Raw genomic sequence first — 18,865 nt, 5'->3', positions numbered from 1 at the left:
CAACCAGACTTTGGTTTTTATGATTATTTTAAATGGACGCTTGTTAGTTTTGACGGCAACATTTTTCATAATTTTTATAGGAGTCAATAGACTTTGTAGCTCAGATAAAGGACTCTAATGAAGGATGAACTATTAAATAAGCCTGGCAGAAGGAGCAGTCTCTGCCTTGTTGGCAAGAAAAGTTAAAGCATATCTCAGTTTTAACTGCCCCATACATAGATAGTATCCATATGAACTCTCTATAGGACCGTCTGTGTTGCCAAAAGTGAAAGTTCAACTATATTACATTATGTTGTCAGTTTTGACATTACAGTAGTAATGGTAATGTTTTCATTTTTTTTTTAAATAAGAGAATAAGAGAGATGAGCCAGAAATGCAAAGGAAAACATGTTTGAATTTTTTACTGGATTAGTTATTTTGCTGCTTTCCAAAGCATATATTTTTTTACCATATGATGTATCGCTGCTCTCATTTGATTTTCAGAGCTTTAAGATGCTTCCCCAGAGGACCGGACTGTCCCTTCAGTCTCCGCTCAGACCCCTCAGTGTTTTGGTTTTCCATCTTCTCCTGACACACTCTTGTAGAGGTAACTCACACACAAAGTATTAAGGTCACAAAGCGAGGCCTCGAATCACACACAATTCCTAAATCATATCAATATATGTCATTAAATGAAAGCTTAAAGTCTGATGTTCAGTGTTTTTGGACACTGGCACAAAAACATGATGTCACTGATTGTTGAACCTTTTGGTTTGTTTCAGAAAACTGAAGTGTTTCAATGTCATCTATAACCACATGTTGTCTACAGTTATTGATGTTATTATAAAGTGACATAATCACTTTTAACACTAAAGCAACTTGTGCTTTAGTTGAAACGATAAACTGTTCAGGAAAAACTAATTAAATACATTGTAGTGAACATGTTGCAGATAGCCTACCTTCTATATGAACATTTTGCAGATAACCTACCTTCAATATGAACATTTTGCAGATAGCCTACACATTAAATGTTTGATGCATTAATGTGTTCATCACTTTAATGTTGCAGTTGATAAAGGTGGAGCTCATTTTTATTACTTTATATACTGCTGGGTAGTTTAATCGATAGTTATATATCATAATGTATAAGCTAATTTATATTTTGTATTATTAATCTGAATCAACAAGGTAACTAAAGCTGACAGACAAATGTAGTGGAGTAAAATATTTCCGTCTGAGATGTAGTGGAGGAGAAGATTAAAGTAGCATAAAATGGAAATACTCCAGTAAAGTACCAGTACCTCAAAATTGTACTCAAGTACAGTACTTGAATAAAGTTACATTCCACTGCTGTCTGCTGCTATTAGCACAGTATCATAATGTGCAACGAGCCTTATAGAAATGAACATATTTAACTCCTTCCTACTGCAGGAATGAATTAACATATCTATTTCTTTCCAGGTCAGTCTCAGTTGATTGGTCTATCTCAGCCAATAGTAGCATTAGTTGGCGATGACGTCATTTTGCCATGCCATCTGGAACCTGCAGAGGATGTTTCTGCCATGACGTTGGAGTGGACGAGATCCGACCTGAAATCTATAGCTGTCTTTGTGTGGCGTGCTGGCAAGGACCTCGTACGTGTTAAAGATCCATCCTACACAGGAAGAACATCACTGTTCACTGATGAACTGAAGCACGGAAACATTTCACTGAAACTCTCCAAAGTGAAACTTTCTGATAAGGGGAGATACAAATGCTACGTTCCAGACCTGGATAAAGAATCTTTCGTTGAGCTTGTTGTTGGTAAGTGGACACATAGTGTATCTACATGGTGCTGGTTAGTGTAGTATGTCCAGTCACTAGATGTCCAGCATCCTGTGAAGAATTTTGGTAGGATCAACACAGCTGTCAGCCGATGGCCAGCCGTTTTAACATTTAATAGCTAGACAGGATATTCATTAGAGAGATCTGCAACGTCATTTTGCCTAGTCAAAACCCTAATTCAAGATATCCCTAATTCTATTCTGACTAGTACGATTCAAACTACTTTTGCCAGTCATGTGTAAAGGGTTTGTCATTACAGATATCCACAATTCACACTGGATATCTGCAACTGAATTCTGACTAGTCGTAATTCCAGTTCAAGAGATATCTTGCAGATATCTACATTGTCCTTTTTGGATAGCTTAAATTCAATTTTGACTAGTCAAACTGACGTTGTAGATATCTCTAACTGGAGTTAGGGATAGTCTAAATGTAATTACAGATATATAGAATTAGAGTTGTGACAGGTGAAATAACGTTACAGGTATCTGCACATTGAGACCGATGTTATGCGTCCAGCTTGGAGGACTAAAGGCTTGTTGGGATTAAAATGATCTTGCAGCTCATTGTCTACCTCACTACGGTTAGAAAGAGCCCTCGTTGGTATTTTAACGATGTTTCTCTGATGAGTTATTGATCCGGAAAGTTTGAATCTGTGAATATCTTTCACACTTTACCAAATTATCAAAGTCAGCAAAAGCTTCTGCTGACACTTCAGATGCTTTGTTGGGCCGATATCCAATGGGAAGCCTTGATGAGCAACGTCATGACAACAACTCTGAAGTTATAGATATCTTTAACTGTTATTTAGGATAGTCAGAACTGAACCACAGATATCTCTAACTGTCATTTTGACTAGTCACAATGACATTATAGATATCTGGAATAAGAACTCTGACTAGTCACAACTAGTCAAAACGCAATTGTAGATATCTCTAATAATATCTCTAGTTAATTCTGGATAGTCAAGGTTAACTATTAAATGTTAAAACAGCTCGTCATAGTGAGCCAGTGATGTTGGGAGATGAAGAGCACAATGACAGTCATGTAACATCAGTGTAAATGAGGGTTAAACATGTTTTATAAGAACAGCTCAGTTGTAGATGTCATGGGCAGAAATGTTGTCTCATTAGGTAGAGTAGCGGACTGTATATGACACCTAACAGAGTTTAACAAACACATAATCTGATATGCAATAATCTAAGACCGGCTTTCCGATGTAAACTGTTTCTGAATTTTCAAGTTTTAGTATTGGCAGCAGTAAATATGTGACCCCTTTGACTTCAAGCAGCTTCATCATCAGTTCAGGGACCAACTGGGTTTATTTGCCGTATAAACAACGCTAATGCAGAGGATATTTATACAATATATTTAATCATGTTTATATTAGGTGATTGTGTTGCTGACTTCTGTTTTAAATGTTTCCTTTTGCTCAGCATCAGGTTCTGCGTCCTCACCGGTCATCACTTTATCAGGGATTGATGAAGCCACCGGAGGAGTGATGTTAGACTGCAGGTCTGAAGGCTGGTATCCAGAGCCTGAGGTGTTGTGGCTGGACGGTGAGGGAAACCTCCTCTCTGCTGGACCTCCAGAGACAGTCAGAGGTCCTGATGAACTCTATACTGTCAGCAGCAGAGTGACTGTGGAGAAGACACACAGCAACAGCTTCACCTGTAGAGTCCAACAGAAGAACACCAACCAGACCAGAGAGACACACATCCAGGTTCCAGGTAGAAATCATATATTTTTCTGATAAGATTGTAGTTTTAGTTTTAAAAAGCTGGAGTCCAGTTTTCTATAAATGTTTATTCTGTGTTTTATCTTTTCAGATGATTTCTTTAACGTCCAGTCCAGTTCTGTTCCCGTCATCACTGGTTTAGCTGTTAGTTTGGCTGTTTGCATCCTGTTGCTTCTCTTTGTTGTGTGGAAATGGAGACAAATCATAATCAGTAAGTCACACATTTATGAATATAAGTTATTCTTACAGCTTTTATGGTGCTGATAGAAAATCTGGGGGCATGTCTTCTTTTATTTCAAATCAGTCAAGTCGTTAAGTGTTTAATTTTTATAACCCATTTCATACCTCATTGTAGACTCAAATGTCTCATGTGCTGTGATATGTACATGTCTTTTATACTTATTAACTCCGTCTTTATGTTTTCACACAGAGACCAAGACCATGACAGCTGTAACGGTGGAAATGGAGGCTCTGAAGGGAAACAAGCAGAAGAAGAGCAAACATGTAAGTAAAGAAACAGGACATTACTTTAGTAGAGGGAGAAAAAGACAAGAACAGGAAATTTAAAGTTTGATCTGCCCTCAAATGGTTCCGGTCATACCTGTCAGATAGGAGCTCTTCAGTTCAACTAGGCGATTATTCCCCTGACCTGTGGGGTTCCTCATGGCTCCATTCTGGGCCCTATCCTTTTTTTCTGTGTATATGCTGCCTATCGGCTCCATTTCTAACAAATATAATATTCCATTTCATTGTTTTGCAGATGACATTCAAATATATTTGTCTTTAAAAACAACCAATAAAGACTCATTTCAGCCTTTGTTTAACTGTCTTCATGATATCAGGACTTGGTTGGATCTAAACTCCCTCAATCCTTAATAAATCTTGGCGTAATCTTTGACAGCACCTTACAATTTGACAAACAAATTAGTTCAGTTGTAAAAACCAGCTGTTTTCAGTTAAGGCTTTTGGCCAAGGTAAAAGCCTATCTGTCTCCCAGGGATCTCGAGATTCTTTTATTACCTCTCGGTTAGTAATTATTTATGTGGGTTTACAACAGTCGTCTCTTCAACGGCTGCAGTTAGTATAAAATGCAGCTGCTCGCCTTCTGACTGGAAAAAGAAAACGTGATCACATATCACCAGTTCTGGCCTCCCTCCATTGGCTTCCTGCCCGTTTCCGGATTTTTTAAAGATTTGATTGCTTGTTTTTAAGGTTTTAAATGGGCTGGCACCGCCTTATCTATCAGAACTATAATACCTCCATACTCCAGTCAGAGCACTGAGGTGGCCGAGTCTTTGCGGTGGCCGCCCCTAATCTCTGGAACAGCTCACCACTTCATATCAAAACTGCTCAGACCGTAGAATCATTTAAGTCGCTGCTAAAGACCTACCTCTTCTCGCTGGCGTTTGATTAAGTTTATTAACTACCTTAACTTTGCAGTATCTATTGAGATCTCTAGTGTAGCTCTCGTAGGATGAACAACTGTTAACATGTGAAAGTTCAGTGTTGAGCAGGCTGGTTCACTGTGGAGGCAGAAATCACAAATACCTTAACTAAATAGAATCATTTTGTTCAGTTCAAAGATACGTAATAACTGACTGTGGAGTTTGTTCACTTTGTCTCCCAAGCTAAGCGGTCGCATCTCTGTCTCCTAGTATTATAGGGGCAGCCCAGTCTCACGGTAAAGCATGTAATAGAACGGAAGAAAGTGTGTCAGTGTCACGCTTTGCCTCGCCGAGGCGTGAATATTACACGCCTGCATGGAGGAGAAGTGTTTTGTAGTGACGGTTGTAACGTGGAGTTTGTAACATGTTGTCTAGTGATGGAAGTCTAACTTCAGAGCTCGTTATTTAGTATAAAAAGTGAGAAAGACCAGTTATCTTTGGTGCGTAGGGAGGTTGGAGGGTCTTCTGGGGTAATTGGTAGTTCTCATTTCATGTGTTGTTCTGGTCAAACTGTTGAACTGCAGAGTTTCTAACAGGAACAGCTGAGTGATCTCAACTCTACTGAAAATGAAAAATTCACACAAATCAGACCATGAAATTTACTTAATATTCATGATTTTATTCCCTAATAAGAGACATGTCTCTCATCTTGTCTCTAATCTCTGTCTCCTCTCTCTCTTTCAGATTAAGTGGCCGATGGTCTCCAGACAGAAGTTCCAGGATGAGCAGCAGAGGAGACACGAAGCTGAGAACAGAGTTCAGACCCTGGAGGAGGAGCTGCAGACTAAGAACAGGGAGGTTAGTGTTTATATTGTATGTTTGTATTCTCCAATAAAGGTTTCTCTTTCAAAATTAGAACATTATGGTTTTGAAAAAAACATTACTGAGCTTTTTATCTGTCTGTAGCATGATTACAAAGAGCAGATTAATAATCAATCATTAATTCATATCAAAATATGTATTTATAATTAATAACTCAAAATAAAGAATATAAACACATTAATTGTTGTAAAAGGTGAAGGAGAGTGATGAAACTCATCTTCAGATATCATACACAATTACTTTCAATATCAGAATTCAACCTTATATTTATTTATTTAATTTAGGACGCCACCCAATTTTAGAAAAACAGGAAAAACTTCAAAAAGTTATATTAATCAGTTGAGTCTCTTGATCTCAGGTTTGCTACGGAGTTCTTGGGCACAGTGAACAGTGATTAGAGTTGTTTCATATAAACGCACATCAAATAACCAAGTTCTTTATAAATTAAATGTTTATTTGACTAACTACATGAATAAACTACTAACAGAATATCATTTAATAAATAATAAAACAAAAGGAAAAAGGTAATATAATGAATGAATAAAAGATGAATGAATGAATACAATGAATAAAAAGTATGTTTTTTAGAGCAGTTAAAGAGTCCAGCGTCTCCAGGACCTCATACTGAACATCAGGGTCAAACACTTCTCACATTAAAAGAAACACTAACAGATGAATATATGTTTATTGTGTATCTGTGTCTGATTATGATTTACTAACAGTTGAAATCAACATTCATCTGTCTGTCTGTTAGCTGAAGGACAAACAACTAGAAACAGCTGAGGCACAGTGGAAGAAGGCTAATGAAGAGCTGAAGAGCAAGGATGAGGTGATCAACCAGCTGAAGGGAGAGGTACACACACACACACACACACACACTCGAAGAATGATGATGTCACAACAATATTTGCAGGAGCTAAAAAGCAGCAGGTCTTTAAAATCAACATCCATCTGTCTGTCTGTTAGATGAAGGACAAACAAGCAGTTAACACACAGTGGAAGAAGACTAATGAAGAGCTGAAGGACACAAAAGATCTACTAGATCAACTGAAGATCAAGAATGAAGAGATCAGCAAGCTGAAGAGAGAAGTACACACACACACACACGCACACACACACACACACACACACACCAACACACGCACACACACGCACACACACACACACACACACACACATAACTCTCATCAGAATGAAGAACAATGAAGATGTTTATTGTCACAACAATATTTTCAGGAGCTAAAAAGTGGTGAAAGACACATTAGAATACATGTTTCATAATAGAGTCCAATCTACTTCACACTAGGAGGGTGTAACGATCAGGACCAGAGGACATGCAGGGACAAGTTTAGTGCAATGTGGACAATATTAATAATCTTTGAATAAACAAGTGACATCACTCTGAGCTTTAGTTCTCTGCAGACTGAGTCCAGCATGTCATCAGCAGCAGGTCTTTACAGACAGCAGCTCATTGACTGAACTTCACTTCTGCTGCTGGATGCTGGATAGAATAACGTTACAACCAAACTAGTCTGAGTGGATAGTCTACAGGGACAGCACCACTCTGAACCTGAAACTCAACTAGTGGATGTTTCTACCATACTAACTTATAACTTTACCACCAGCTAAATACAAACACTAATTAAATCCATGCTCTACTTTACAGGTTATGTCAAAGCAAGTGATTAATATGACTATTTGATAATTAATACATCTGATTAGTGTATTTCATCAGTGTTTCTGACCACTAGTAGTCAGACTTGGTGTGTTTTTTCCTGTGAACCAGAGTTTATTCTACCGGTGTTTCTGAGTAGTCGTGATGTGACTCAACTATATCAGGTGTATTACTGAGGACCAATGAAGAGCAGAGTTGAGTGTTTAGTTGTTTGTATGATCAGTTCTCTAGAAAGCTGCAAGCAGCAACACCACAGACCAAACATTCAGCCTGTTGTGAACAGACATGTTCTGGATAGACACTGAACTAGTAATACAAATGTGTATAACTATTCAGTTACATTCTTCCTGCAGGTAGTAGGTATGGTATTTTATAACTCTAAAGCAGAAGCATCTCTGTATTCAGTATTGTTGATGTAACAGATGATAAATCAGTGTTATGTTTCCAGTATTAATCCACTCAGAGTAAACTGAGTCAAACTGTCTGAGTATGAACAGGTTTCATCATCCAGCTGATCACAATGAGAATTCATCCAGATATTAATGTGAACATTTACTTCATCTCTCCTCTCTCCCACTTTAACAAACAGCTCTGGGATCAGCAGCAGAAGAAAGAGGAAGCTGAGAGAGAACTGGAGCAGCTGAAGACCAAGAACACTGAGGTTCATCTTTTAACCAAATCATTGTTTTATCTTCTCCATGTGACTTTGATTTGTTGCTGAAACCAAGATTATTAAACTAACCATGAGAGCAAATCAGAGACACTAAATAACTGAAACTCAAAGAAGTGAAACAGTAAATCTATTTTTATCATTCAATCTAATCTGTGATCAAATGTAAAGTTCTTATTTTCTAATTTCATGTTAGATAAATGTGCTCAGAGTAAACAGGTTAAACCTGAGACTAACTATGTGCTCATTATCACAACATCCAGCCAATCAGAAACTAGTTCATCAGGATATAATGTGGACTAAATAAAGTACTGAATGAAACTAAATGTCTCTCTTCATCTCTCTTTACCTCCAGATTGAGAAGAAGCTCCAGGAGGAGACGACCAAAAGGAAGAAAGCTGAGAAAGAAGTGGAGGACCTAAAGAAAGAGATGCAGACCAAGGTTCATTTAATACCTTAATCACTGTTTAATTATTTATCTGTGCTTTCATCTCACTTTATTTTAATCATCTTCATAACTGATATTTGTCTGAAACCAAAACAACTGAAACTAAACATGAGAACAAATGTGAGAAACTAAATAACTGAAACTTGACTCACTGAAACACAACGAAGAACAGTTAATCTATTTATTCATATTAAATAGAATCTGTGATCAAAGGTGATAAAGATTAGATATTTATTGATGTACTTTTTGTTCTGCTGAATCATTTTGATGAAACTTATTTTGTGACAATCTGTTTGTTTAGTTTAAAGTTTTTATTCTGTAATTACATGTTGGATTCATCATTTAAGGAACAAGCAGCTGACATGAAGTGGAAGAAAACTAATGAAGAGCTGAAGGAGACAGAGCATCAACTGAAGATCAAGACTGAAGAGATCAGCCAGCTGAAGAGAGAAGTAAACACACACACACACACTCACTTATAACTCTCATCAGAATGAAGAACAATGAAGATGTTTATTCTCACAACAATATTTTCAGGAGCTAAAAAGTGCTGAAAGACACATTAGATTACATGTTTCATAATAGAGTCCAATCTACTTCACACTAGGAGGGTGTAACGATCAGGACCAGAGGACATGCAGGGTCAAGATTGGTGATATTTGGACAATAGTAATAAACTTTGAATAAACGAGTGACATCACTCTGAGCTTTAGTTCTCTGCAGACTGAGTCCAGCATGTCATCAGCAGCAGGTCTTTACAGACAGCAGCTCATTGACTGAACTTCACTTCTGCTGCTGGATGCTGGATAGAATAACGTTACAACCAAACTAGTCTGAGTGGATAGTCTACAGGGACAGCACCACTCTGAACCTGAAACTCAACTAGTGGATGTTTCTACCATACTAACTTATAACTTTACCACCAGCTAAATACAAACACTAATTAAATCCATGCTCTACTTTACAGGTTATGTTAAAGAAAGTGACTGATACGCCTATTTGGTACGAAGAGCAGAATGTTTAGTTGTTTGTATGATCAGTTCTCTAGAAAGCTGCAAGCAGCAACACCACAGACCAAACATTCAGTCTGTTGTGAACAGACATGTTCTGGATAGACACTGAACTAGTAATACATCTGTATAACTATTCAGTTGCATTCTTCCTGCAGGTAGTAGGTATGGTATTGTATAACTCTAAAGCAGAAGCATCTCTGTATTCAGTATTGTTGATGTAACAGATGATAAATCAGTGTTATGTTTCCAGTATTAATCCACTCAGAGTAAACTGAGTCAAACTGTCTGAGTATGAACAGGTTTCATCATCCAGCTGATCACAATGAGAATTCATCCAGACATTAATGTGAACATTTACTTCATCTCTCCTCTCTCCCACTTTAACAAACAGCTCTGTGATCAGCAGCAGAAGAAAGAGGAAGCTGAGAGAGAACTGAAGCAGCTGATGACCAAGAACACTGAGGTTCATCTTTTAACCAAATCATTGTTTTATCTTCTTCATGTGACTTTGATTTGTTGCTGAAACCAAGATTATTAAACTAACCATGAGAGCAAATCAGAGACACTAAATAACTGAAACTCAAAGAAGTGAAACAGTAAATCTATTTATTCACATTCAGTCTAATCTGTGATCAAATGTAAAGTTCTTATTTTCTAATTTCATGTTAGATAGATGTGCTCAGAGTAAACAGGTTAAACCTGAGACTAACTATGTGCTCATTATCACAACATCCAGCCAATCAGAAACTAGTTCATCAGGATATAATGTGGACTAAATAAAGTACTGAATGAAACTAAATGTCTCTCTTCATCTCTCTTTCCCTCCAGATTGAGAAGAAGCTCCATGATGAGAAGACTAAAAGGGAGGAAGCTGAGAAAGAAGTGAAGAACCTAAAGAAAGAGATGCAGACCAAGGTTCATTTAATACCTAAATCACTGTTTAATTATTTATCTGTGTTTTCATCTTACTTTATTTGAATCATCTTCATAACTGATATTTGTCTGAAACCAAAACAACTGAAACTAAACATGAGAACAAACCTGAGACACAAAATATCTGAAACTGGACTCACTGAAACACAACGAAGAACAGTTAATCTATTTATTCATATTAAATAGAATCTTTGATCAAAGGTGATAAAGATTAGATATTTATTGATCTACTTTTTGTTCTGCTGAATCATTTTGATGAAACTTATTTTGTGACAATCTGTTTGTTTAGTTTAAAGTTTTTATTCTGTAATTACATGTTGGATTCATCATTTAAGGAACAAGCAGCTGACATGAAGTGGAAGAACACTAATGAAGAGCTGAAGGAGACAGAGCATCAACTGAAGATCAAGACTGACGAGATCAGCCAGCTGAAGAGAGAAGTAAACACACACACACACACTCACTTATAACTCTCATCAGAATGAAGAACAATGAAGATGTTTATTCTCACAACAATATTTTCAGGAGCTAAAAAGTGGTGAAAGACACATTAGAATACATGTTTCATAATAGAGTCCAATCTACTTCACACTAGGAGGGTGTAACGATCAGGACCAGAGGACATGCAGGGTCAAGACTGGTGATATTTGGACAATAGTAATAAACTTTGAATAAACAAGTGACATCACTCTGAGCTTTAGTTCTCTGCAGACTGAGTCCAGCATGTCATCAGCAGCAGGTCTTTACAGACAGCAGCTCATTGACTGAACTTCACTTCTGCTGCTGGATGCTGGATAGAATAACGTTACAACCAAACTAGTCTGAGTGGATAGTCTACAGGGACAGCACCACTCTGAACCTGAAACTCAACTAGTGGATGTTTCTACCATACTAACTTATAACTTTACCTCCAGCTAAATACAAACACTAATTAAATCCATGCTCTACTTTACAGGTTATGTTAAAGCAAGTGATTAATACGTCTATTTGGTAATTAATACATCTGATAAGTGTATTTCATCAGTGTTTCTGACCACTAGTAGCCAGACTTGGTGTGTTTTTTCCTGTGAACTAGAGTTTATTCTACTGGTGTTTCTGAGTAGTCGTGATGTGACTCAACTATATCAGGTGTATTACTGAGGACCAATGAAGAGCAGAGTTGAGTGTTTAGTTGTTTGTATGATCAGTTCTCTAGAAAGCTGCAAGCAGCAACACCACAGACCAAACATTCAGTCTGTTGTGAACAGACATGTTCTGGATAGACACTGAACTAGTAATACAAATGTGTATAACTATTCAGTTACATTCTTCCTGCAGGTAGTAGGTATGGTATTTTATAACTCTAAAGCAGAAGCATCTCTGTATTCAGTATTGTTGATGTAACAGATGATAAATCAGTGTTATGTTTCCAGTATTAATCCACTCAGAGTAAACTGAGTCAAACTGTCTGAGTATGAACAGGTTTCATCATCCAGCTGATCACAATGAGAATTCATCCAGACATTAATGTGAACATTTACTTCATCTCTCCTCTCTCCCAGTTGGACAAACAACTCTGGGATCAAAAGCAGAAGAAAGAGGAAGCTGAGAGAGAACTGGAGCAGCTGAAGACCAAGAACACTGAGGTTCATCTTTTAACCAAATCATTGTTTTATCTTCTTCATGTGACTTTGATTTGTTGCTGAAACCAAGATTATTAAACTAACCATGAGAGCAAATCAGAGACACTAAATAACTGAAACTCAAAGAAGTGAAACAGTAAATCTATTTATTATCATTCAATCTAATCTGGAATCAAATGTAAAGTTCTTATTTTCTAATTTCATGTTAGATAAATGTGCTCAGAGTAAACAGGTTAAACCTGAGACTAACTATGTGCTCATTATCACAACATCCAGCCAATCAGAAACTAGTTCATCAGGATATAATGTGGACTAAATAAAGTACTGAATGAAACTAAATGTCTCTCTTCATCTCTCTTTACCTCCAGATTGAGAAGAAGCTCCATGATGAGAAGACTAAAAGGGAGGAAGCTGAGAAAGAAGTGAAGAACCTAAAGAAAGAGATGCAGACCAAGGTTCATTTATTACCTAAAACACTATTTAATTATTTATCTGTGTTTTCATCTCACTTTCTTTTAATCATCTTCATACTTGATATTTATATGAAACCACGACAACTGAAACTAAACATGAGAACAAATCTGAGAAACTAAATAACTGAAACACAAAGAAAAACAGTAGAACTGTTTATTCACATTCAATCTGTGATAACGTGTCTGATTGTGATTTACTAACAGTTGAAATCAACATCCATCTGTCTGTCTGTTAGCTGGAGGACAAACAACAAGCAGATCAAATACAGTTGAAGACTAATGAAGAGCTGGAGGAGACAAAACATCAACTGGATATCAAGAATGGAGAGATCAGCCAGCTGAAGAGAGATGTAAACACACACACACACACACACACACACACACATACCTCTCATCAGAATGAAGAACAATGAAGATGTTTATTGTCACAAAGATATTTTCAGGAGCAAAAAAGTGCAGAAAGACACATTAGAATACATGTTTCATAATAGAGTCCAATCTACTTCACACTAGGAGGGTGTAACGATCAGGACCAGAGGACATGCAGGGACAAATGTGGTGATATTTGGACAATATTAATAATCTTTGAATAAACAAGTGACATCACTCTGAGCTTTAGTTCTCTGCAGACTGAGTCCAGCATGTCATCAGCAGCAGGTCTTTACAGACAGCAGCTCATTGACTGAACTTCACTTCTGCTGCTGGATGCTGGATAGAATAACGTTACAACCAAACTAGTCTGAGTGGATAGTCTACAGGGACAGCACCACTCTGAACCTGAAACTCAACTAGTGGATGTTTCTACCATACTAACTTATAACTTTACCTCCAGCTAAATACAAACACTAATTAAATCCATGCTCTACTTTACAGGTTATGTTAAAGCAAGTGATTAATATGTCTATTTAGTAATTAATACATCTGATTAGTGTATTTCATCAGTGTTTCTGACCACTAGTAGTCAGACTTGGTGTGTTTTTTTCAGTGAACTAGAGTTTATTCTACCGGTGTTTCTGAGTAGTCGTGATGTGACTCAACTATATCAGGTGTATTACTGAGGACCAACGAAGAGCAGAGTTGAGTGTTTAGTTGTTTGTATGATCAGTTCTCTAGAAAGCTGCAAGCAGCAACACCACAGACCAGTTTCAACACATCATCCATCTGATCACAATGAGAATTCATCCAGACATTAATGTGAACATTTACTTCATCTCTCCTCTCTCGCACTTTAACAAACAGCTCTGTGATCAGCTGCAGAAGAAAGAGAAAGCTGAGAGAGATCTGAAGCAGCTGATGACCAAGAACACTGAGGTTCATCTTTTATCTTCTCCATGTGACATTGATTTGTTTTTGAGACAAACATGAACAAAATAACCATGAGAGCAAATCTGAGAAAATTAATAACTGAAACACAAAGAAGTGAAACAGTAAATCTAGATCAAATGTCAAGTTCTTATTTTCTAATTAGATGTTGAATTCATCAGTTAAGTCGTTCACTGACTGTTACACCTGCTATTTACAGTCTAGATGTGCTCAGAGTAAACAGGTTAAACCTGAGACTAACTATGTGCACATTATCACAACATCCAGCCAATCAGAAACTAGTTCATCAGGATATAATGTGGACTAAATAAAGTACTGAATGAAACTAAATGTCTCTCTTCATCTCTCTTTCTCTCCAGTTTGAGAAGCAGCTCCATGATGAGAAGACTAAAAGGGAGGAAGCTGAGAAAGAAGTGAAGAACCTAAAGAAAGAGATGGAGGACAAGAGCAGCTCAGCCAGTCAGAGCTCAAACACAGAACTTCCCATTGTCGTTGAGGTCAACCAACGGGGCAATTATATCCGTCTCAAAAACACGGTCCTTCAGGTAATGCTGTTTGTGCGTGTATAAACACTATAAGTACTTTATAAGTGTGTAGAATATGTACAGCAGTACGTTAACCAAGTGCATCCTGGGATATTCTGATGGGACAAACCAACATAATGACCTGATGTTTACCCCAGAATCACTTTCTCTTGTTTTCATGAGAAGACAGAAATATCATACAATCATTTACTGTATAAACACAATGGATTCATCTATAACACATTATTCATTAGTCTCTTTTAGTCGCATCCTCCCTCTCTTACCTAATTTCTCTCCTTCAGGACCAATGACTGGGAGGCTGGACGTTAGAAATGGAGGTCAACGAAAAAATCATCACATACACATTTAAGTCATCATTCAAACTCAAGTCTAGAGGCACCGTCACTGTGAGTCTTTGTTGATTTCTCAATTTATGTTGTTGCATTAATCCTTTTTTTTTCATCTTTCTTTCACCACTGTTGTTCAGTTCCATTAGAAATGAAAGGATATAATAATAATAATAATAATAATAATAATAATAATAATAATAATAATAATAATCATAATAATAATAACATATTCGTATAACTTTAATGATTCAGTGATTCTGCTTGTAAGTCTGTGACCTTTGTATTTTACAGATGTTTGGCACAGGTTGTTTTCAGCAGTATGACCTGTGTTGGAAGGACTTGACACCCTGGAACTCTGGAGACAATCTGAAGTTCACCCTCATCAGCAAAACTGGCGTCCGACATCAACTCAATTCATTCTAACTGAGCTGTTATTAATTAGCCGGCTGTCATACTCGTTTTCTTTTTTTAGCTTATCTTATCTGTTTGCTTCTTGGGAAAGGGTAAAAAGTTACCATCAGTAACACCAGAATGGATTCTGAATGGTAAATAGTGATGTAAACATTATACACCAGAAACAACAGGACTCCATTTTTCTCTTGCTCTCATTATGTTATTGCTCCTACTTTTCATGTCGGCAGTGTCTTGTTAACCCTCGTGGGCTGGGCACCTTTTAGTGGATGCTGCTTCGAAAAAATAAATGTACTCACTCTTCTTCTGGTAAATTCAACAATTCAAACATGTTTTGTTTGAAATTTGGTGGAAAGTCTGCATTTGTTTTATTGCTACTGTTTATATATATTTTACTGAAAAACAAATCTTTATTGTTGAGGGAAAATATTCTGAAATCTCAGATATGGAAATGCTATAAAGACAAAGTATTAAATAAATTAATCTCAAAATTAAAACCTGAGCTATGCCACTCAAAAACTTTTATTTTGTATGTTTACTGGATTGAATATTTATATTAGATCTTTGTTATTCTATGTGTTGTAATATTTGTAATTCAATTTATTCTGTCAATACTATTTTTTTTGTAATAAAAAGATTAATACATATTTGATATTTTTACTACAGATGCTGTACATTTATATCATATATATCAATTTCCAAATATTTGTTGTTTTTTATATTTGTCCTGTGAGATACAACTTATACTATATAAAACAACTTGTAATTGTGTATTTATAGAGTGATATTTGTACATTCTTACATTCTTGACTGAAACCACTCAATCTTTTTTTTCATTTACGTTTTCTCTTCAAATAATCAAATAAGAATATTCTGTGTATGTTTTGCTTAAATACAAAAAAGGAAGTAAAACAGTAAAAGATTGTATCTGCAGGTTGTGAACATTAATCCCCGTTCTAAATTGTTGTGTAAACCAAAGCTGATCATCAATCTCAGTGAATTTTATTTTGAAGGAAGATTCAAGTTCAGAATCAGATGACCTCATGACCTCTTGTTGGGGTTTTGACCTCCAGGTTGGGAACCGCTGGTCTACAGTCTGCTAGCAGCTCTGTGAGGCTGCACTGAGGAACAGCTGCTTTGAGCTGAATGCTAAAGTCAGTAGTAGGTGTAATGTTAATCATGTTCACCATTCACAATTATATTATATTCTCATCATATTAATGTCAGTTACTAATTTGTGACTGACTAAAGAAAGAGATGATGCAGCAACACAGCAGATGACTTCATATTTAATGATATATTTACTCAACACACTATTTACTCTTTAAGCTGCTTCTTGTTGTTTCTACAGAGCCTCTTGAACACCTCTTCTATTCATATATTCTCTCATGTGGTTTGTGTCTGAGGAGCTCAAATGATCAGCAGCATCTGTAGAGTCTAAAACTAAACATAGAACAACAACATGTACTGAGAAAACTGTCATCTGGCTTTTTAAAAATAGTCCATGCATCAGTCAGTAGCTCTGTGGTTGTTAACCTTTCTGTGTGTGAGAAAGTCTAACAGCCACTGCAAGTATGAACAAGTAACACAGAGAAGTCTGACACCTTATAGCCAACTTGAACAAAGGTCAAAGTAAAGACAGAAGATTAAATGTTCAAACGTCTTTTCTTGATGACCAAACGACCTTTGACCTGTAAACATGAGGACCAGTTATTTCTGCTTGACTCTGAGTTTCCCACAATGCAGCAGTCCCACCAGCAGCAGCAGCAGAGCCACCATCACTATGGTGGACACAGTCCTCAAGACCAGGACCACATGTATGAAGTGGTCTGAGGAGGGACACGTCTCTCTGTGAAGTGCTGCAGAGACAACAGGACACATCTGCTGTAACACCAGGACAGTATTAACAGGACGTAACAGGTCGTCTCTGAGGGCTTTCTGGAGCTTTACTCTGACACAAACTGAGAACTGATCCTCAAACTGACTTTCTTACCTAACCGGCTCTCTGGTGATCCTCCAGATCCAGAGATGTCACACTTGTAGAGTCCTTCATCAGACCAGGAGACGCTGTGGATGGTCATCTCTCCTGTAGAGCTGCTCCTGATGAGGAGGCCGTCTTTATAGAAATCAGCTGTGAGGTTGGAGGAAGTCGTCTTGTTCCTGCAGCTCAGAGTCACATCGTTTCCCTCCGTCACAGGGAGGACAGGACTCTCCAGGATCACTGAACCAGCTGGGAAACAAAGCTTCTTTAGCTGGGCATGAAATGTTATGTAACTGACGTGTTTGCTCAACTTGTTGAACAACTGCTATGAGTTTAATGTTTTCTTTAAACTCTCTCTCAACATTGTTTTTGTTTAATTTCAGAAGATGATCTCAAAGATTTCCATCCCGTTCTCGCGTTAAATACGGAGGCTTTGTCACGGCCGTCGGCGTATGATACCGCTGCATAAGGCACCCTTTAGCGCCAGTATGAAACACACCGGCGCAGCGTTGCCCCCTCCCAAAGTGATGCCAAGGGGCTGTGGCAAAGCGGCGGTATGTGACGAGTTGGGATAACAACGTTTTGGGATTTCCTGTAAAGACGTTTCATAGAAACTTCCACCTACCAGTGACGGTGATGTTGACACCGTCGCTCCTCTCTCCTCCTTCAGTCTCACACCAGTACTCTCCAGCGTCTGCTGGATAGGCTCTTAGAATAGTACCGGATAGCACCAGCGTCCTCTCGTTGCAGGCTGAAATAAACTCCTCTGCGTTCCTGATCCCTCTCAGCTGAGTGGAGCCATCCAGACCCTCGCAGTGAAAATGGACCGACTCGTATTCAAAGAACTGCAGTCTGATTGGAACGATACGGAAAGCTGCATCTGAGACAGAAAGACGGACAAGAAACGATTTCTCTCAGATGAAACCTACATGTTATAAAGCACAATATCAAGACCATGTATCTGCAAATGTGGCCGATACAGTTTAAATTCGAACACTCTGATATTCCCGCTCAATGAGAACTGAACTCAAGCCAGTTCAGATTCAGCTATACGTAAAGAAAATGTAATAAGTTTAATGATATAATCTTAGATTTGATGAAGGATTGAGTCTGTCTTACCTCTGTTCTGAACATGTGCACTGAGCAGAATGAATACGAGTATCACTGGAGAGACAAAGGAAACACACACATCACCCATTGACTCATTCACTATATATACTTACATATATAGGATTATGTAAAACTTAAAACAAAGACACTTCAGTACTCACTCAGTCTGAAGCAGAGAGCTGTAACCTCCATGTCGTCTTGTTGCTGTCTGAGCATCAGACTGAAATACAGCTGAAGTTTAATGTAGATGAGAGCTTCCTCTTCCTGTTCAGTTTGTTCAACACGTTCTCATCTCAACTCGTCACGTACCGCTGCTTTGTCATGCCCCTTTTTTTCCAAAACCTAACTACAGTGGTTTCGTTGCCTCAACATTAGAAAGTGTTTCTGTTTAATTCACAACATTAAGCATGTGTTTACTGCAACCCAAAAGTGACTCCGAGGTGTCTGACAAAGCATCAGTATTTGACGAGTTGAATGCGTTTCTTCCACATTCCCACCTCTCCAAGGTTCAAGGTTCTTTATTT

At 37.6% G+C, this 18,865-nt stretch overlaps 2 protein-coding genes and 1 long non-coding RNA gene across 3 annotated transcripts in view; 2 read left to right on the top strand and 1 right to left on the bottom strand.

Annotated features, from left to right (window-relative positions):
• Window positions 1–15,621, top strand: part of LOC119481828 — a 67,004-nt gene extending 51,383 nt beyond the window's left edge. The window contains exons 13-21 of the mRNA XM_037759081.1: window positions 5,671–5,784; window positions 6,563–6,661; window positions 6,775–6,840; window positions 9,006–9,053; window positions 10,006–10,077; window positions 10,443–10,529; window positions 14,325–14,510; window positions 14,792–14,896; window positions 15,131–15,621. Of these exons, the coding sequence (XP_037615009.1) occupies window positions 5,671–5,784; window positions 6,563–6,661; window positions 6,775–6,840; window positions 9,006–9,053; window positions 10,006–10,077; window positions 10,443–10,529; window positions 14,325–14,510; window positions 14,792–14,800 (681 nt within the window). The 3' untranslated portion in view covers window positions 14,801–14,896; window positions 15,131–15,621. The remainder of the gene's footprint in view (window positions 1–5,670; window positions 5,785–6,562; window positions 6,662–6,774; window positions 6,841–9,005; window positions 9,054–10,005; window positions 10,078–10,442; window positions 10,530–14,324; window positions 14,511–14,791; window positions 14,897–15,130) is intronic.
• On the top strand, window positions 12,115–12,918 carry LOC119481916. The gene is made up of 3 exons (XR_005205307.1): window positions 12,115–12,172; window positions 12,538–12,624; window positions 12,879–12,918. It is a non-coding gene; the product is annotated as an uncharacterized LOC119481916 (long non-coding RNA).
• A 944-nt stretch (window positions 15,622–16,565) lies between the features above and the next one.
• LOC119481876 (low affinity immunoglobulin gamma Fc region receptor II-like) lies at window positions 16,566–18,628 on the bottom strand. Its single transcript, XM_037759191.1, has 5 exons — window positions 18,503–18,628; window positions 18,351–18,395; window positions 17,857–18,111; window positions 17,244–17,480; window positions 16,566–17,109 (listed from the first exon to the last, which is right to left on the bottom strand). The coding sequence occupies exons 1-5, from the start codon at window positions 18,555–18,557 to the stop codon at window positions 16,961–16,963; spliced, it is 741 nt and encodes a 246-aa protein (XP_037615119.1). The 5' UTR covers window positions 18,558–18,628; the 3' UTR covers window positions 16,566–16,960.
• Window positions 18,629–18,865: the final 237 nt, after the last annotated feature.

The sequence above is a fragment of the Sebastes umbrosus genome, chromosome 22 (genome assembly GCF_015220745.1).
Source record: "Sebastes umbrosus isolate fSebUmb1 chromosome 22, fSebUmb1.pri, whole genome shotgun sequence".
NCBI classification, from domain to species: domain Eukaryota; kingdom Metazoa; phylum Chordata; class Actinopteri; order Perciformes; family Sebastidae; genus Sebastes; species Sebastes umbrosus.
The sequence above is the reverse complement of the archived record's forward strand: the minus strand, read 5'-3'. Positions and strand labels throughout refer to the sequence as shown.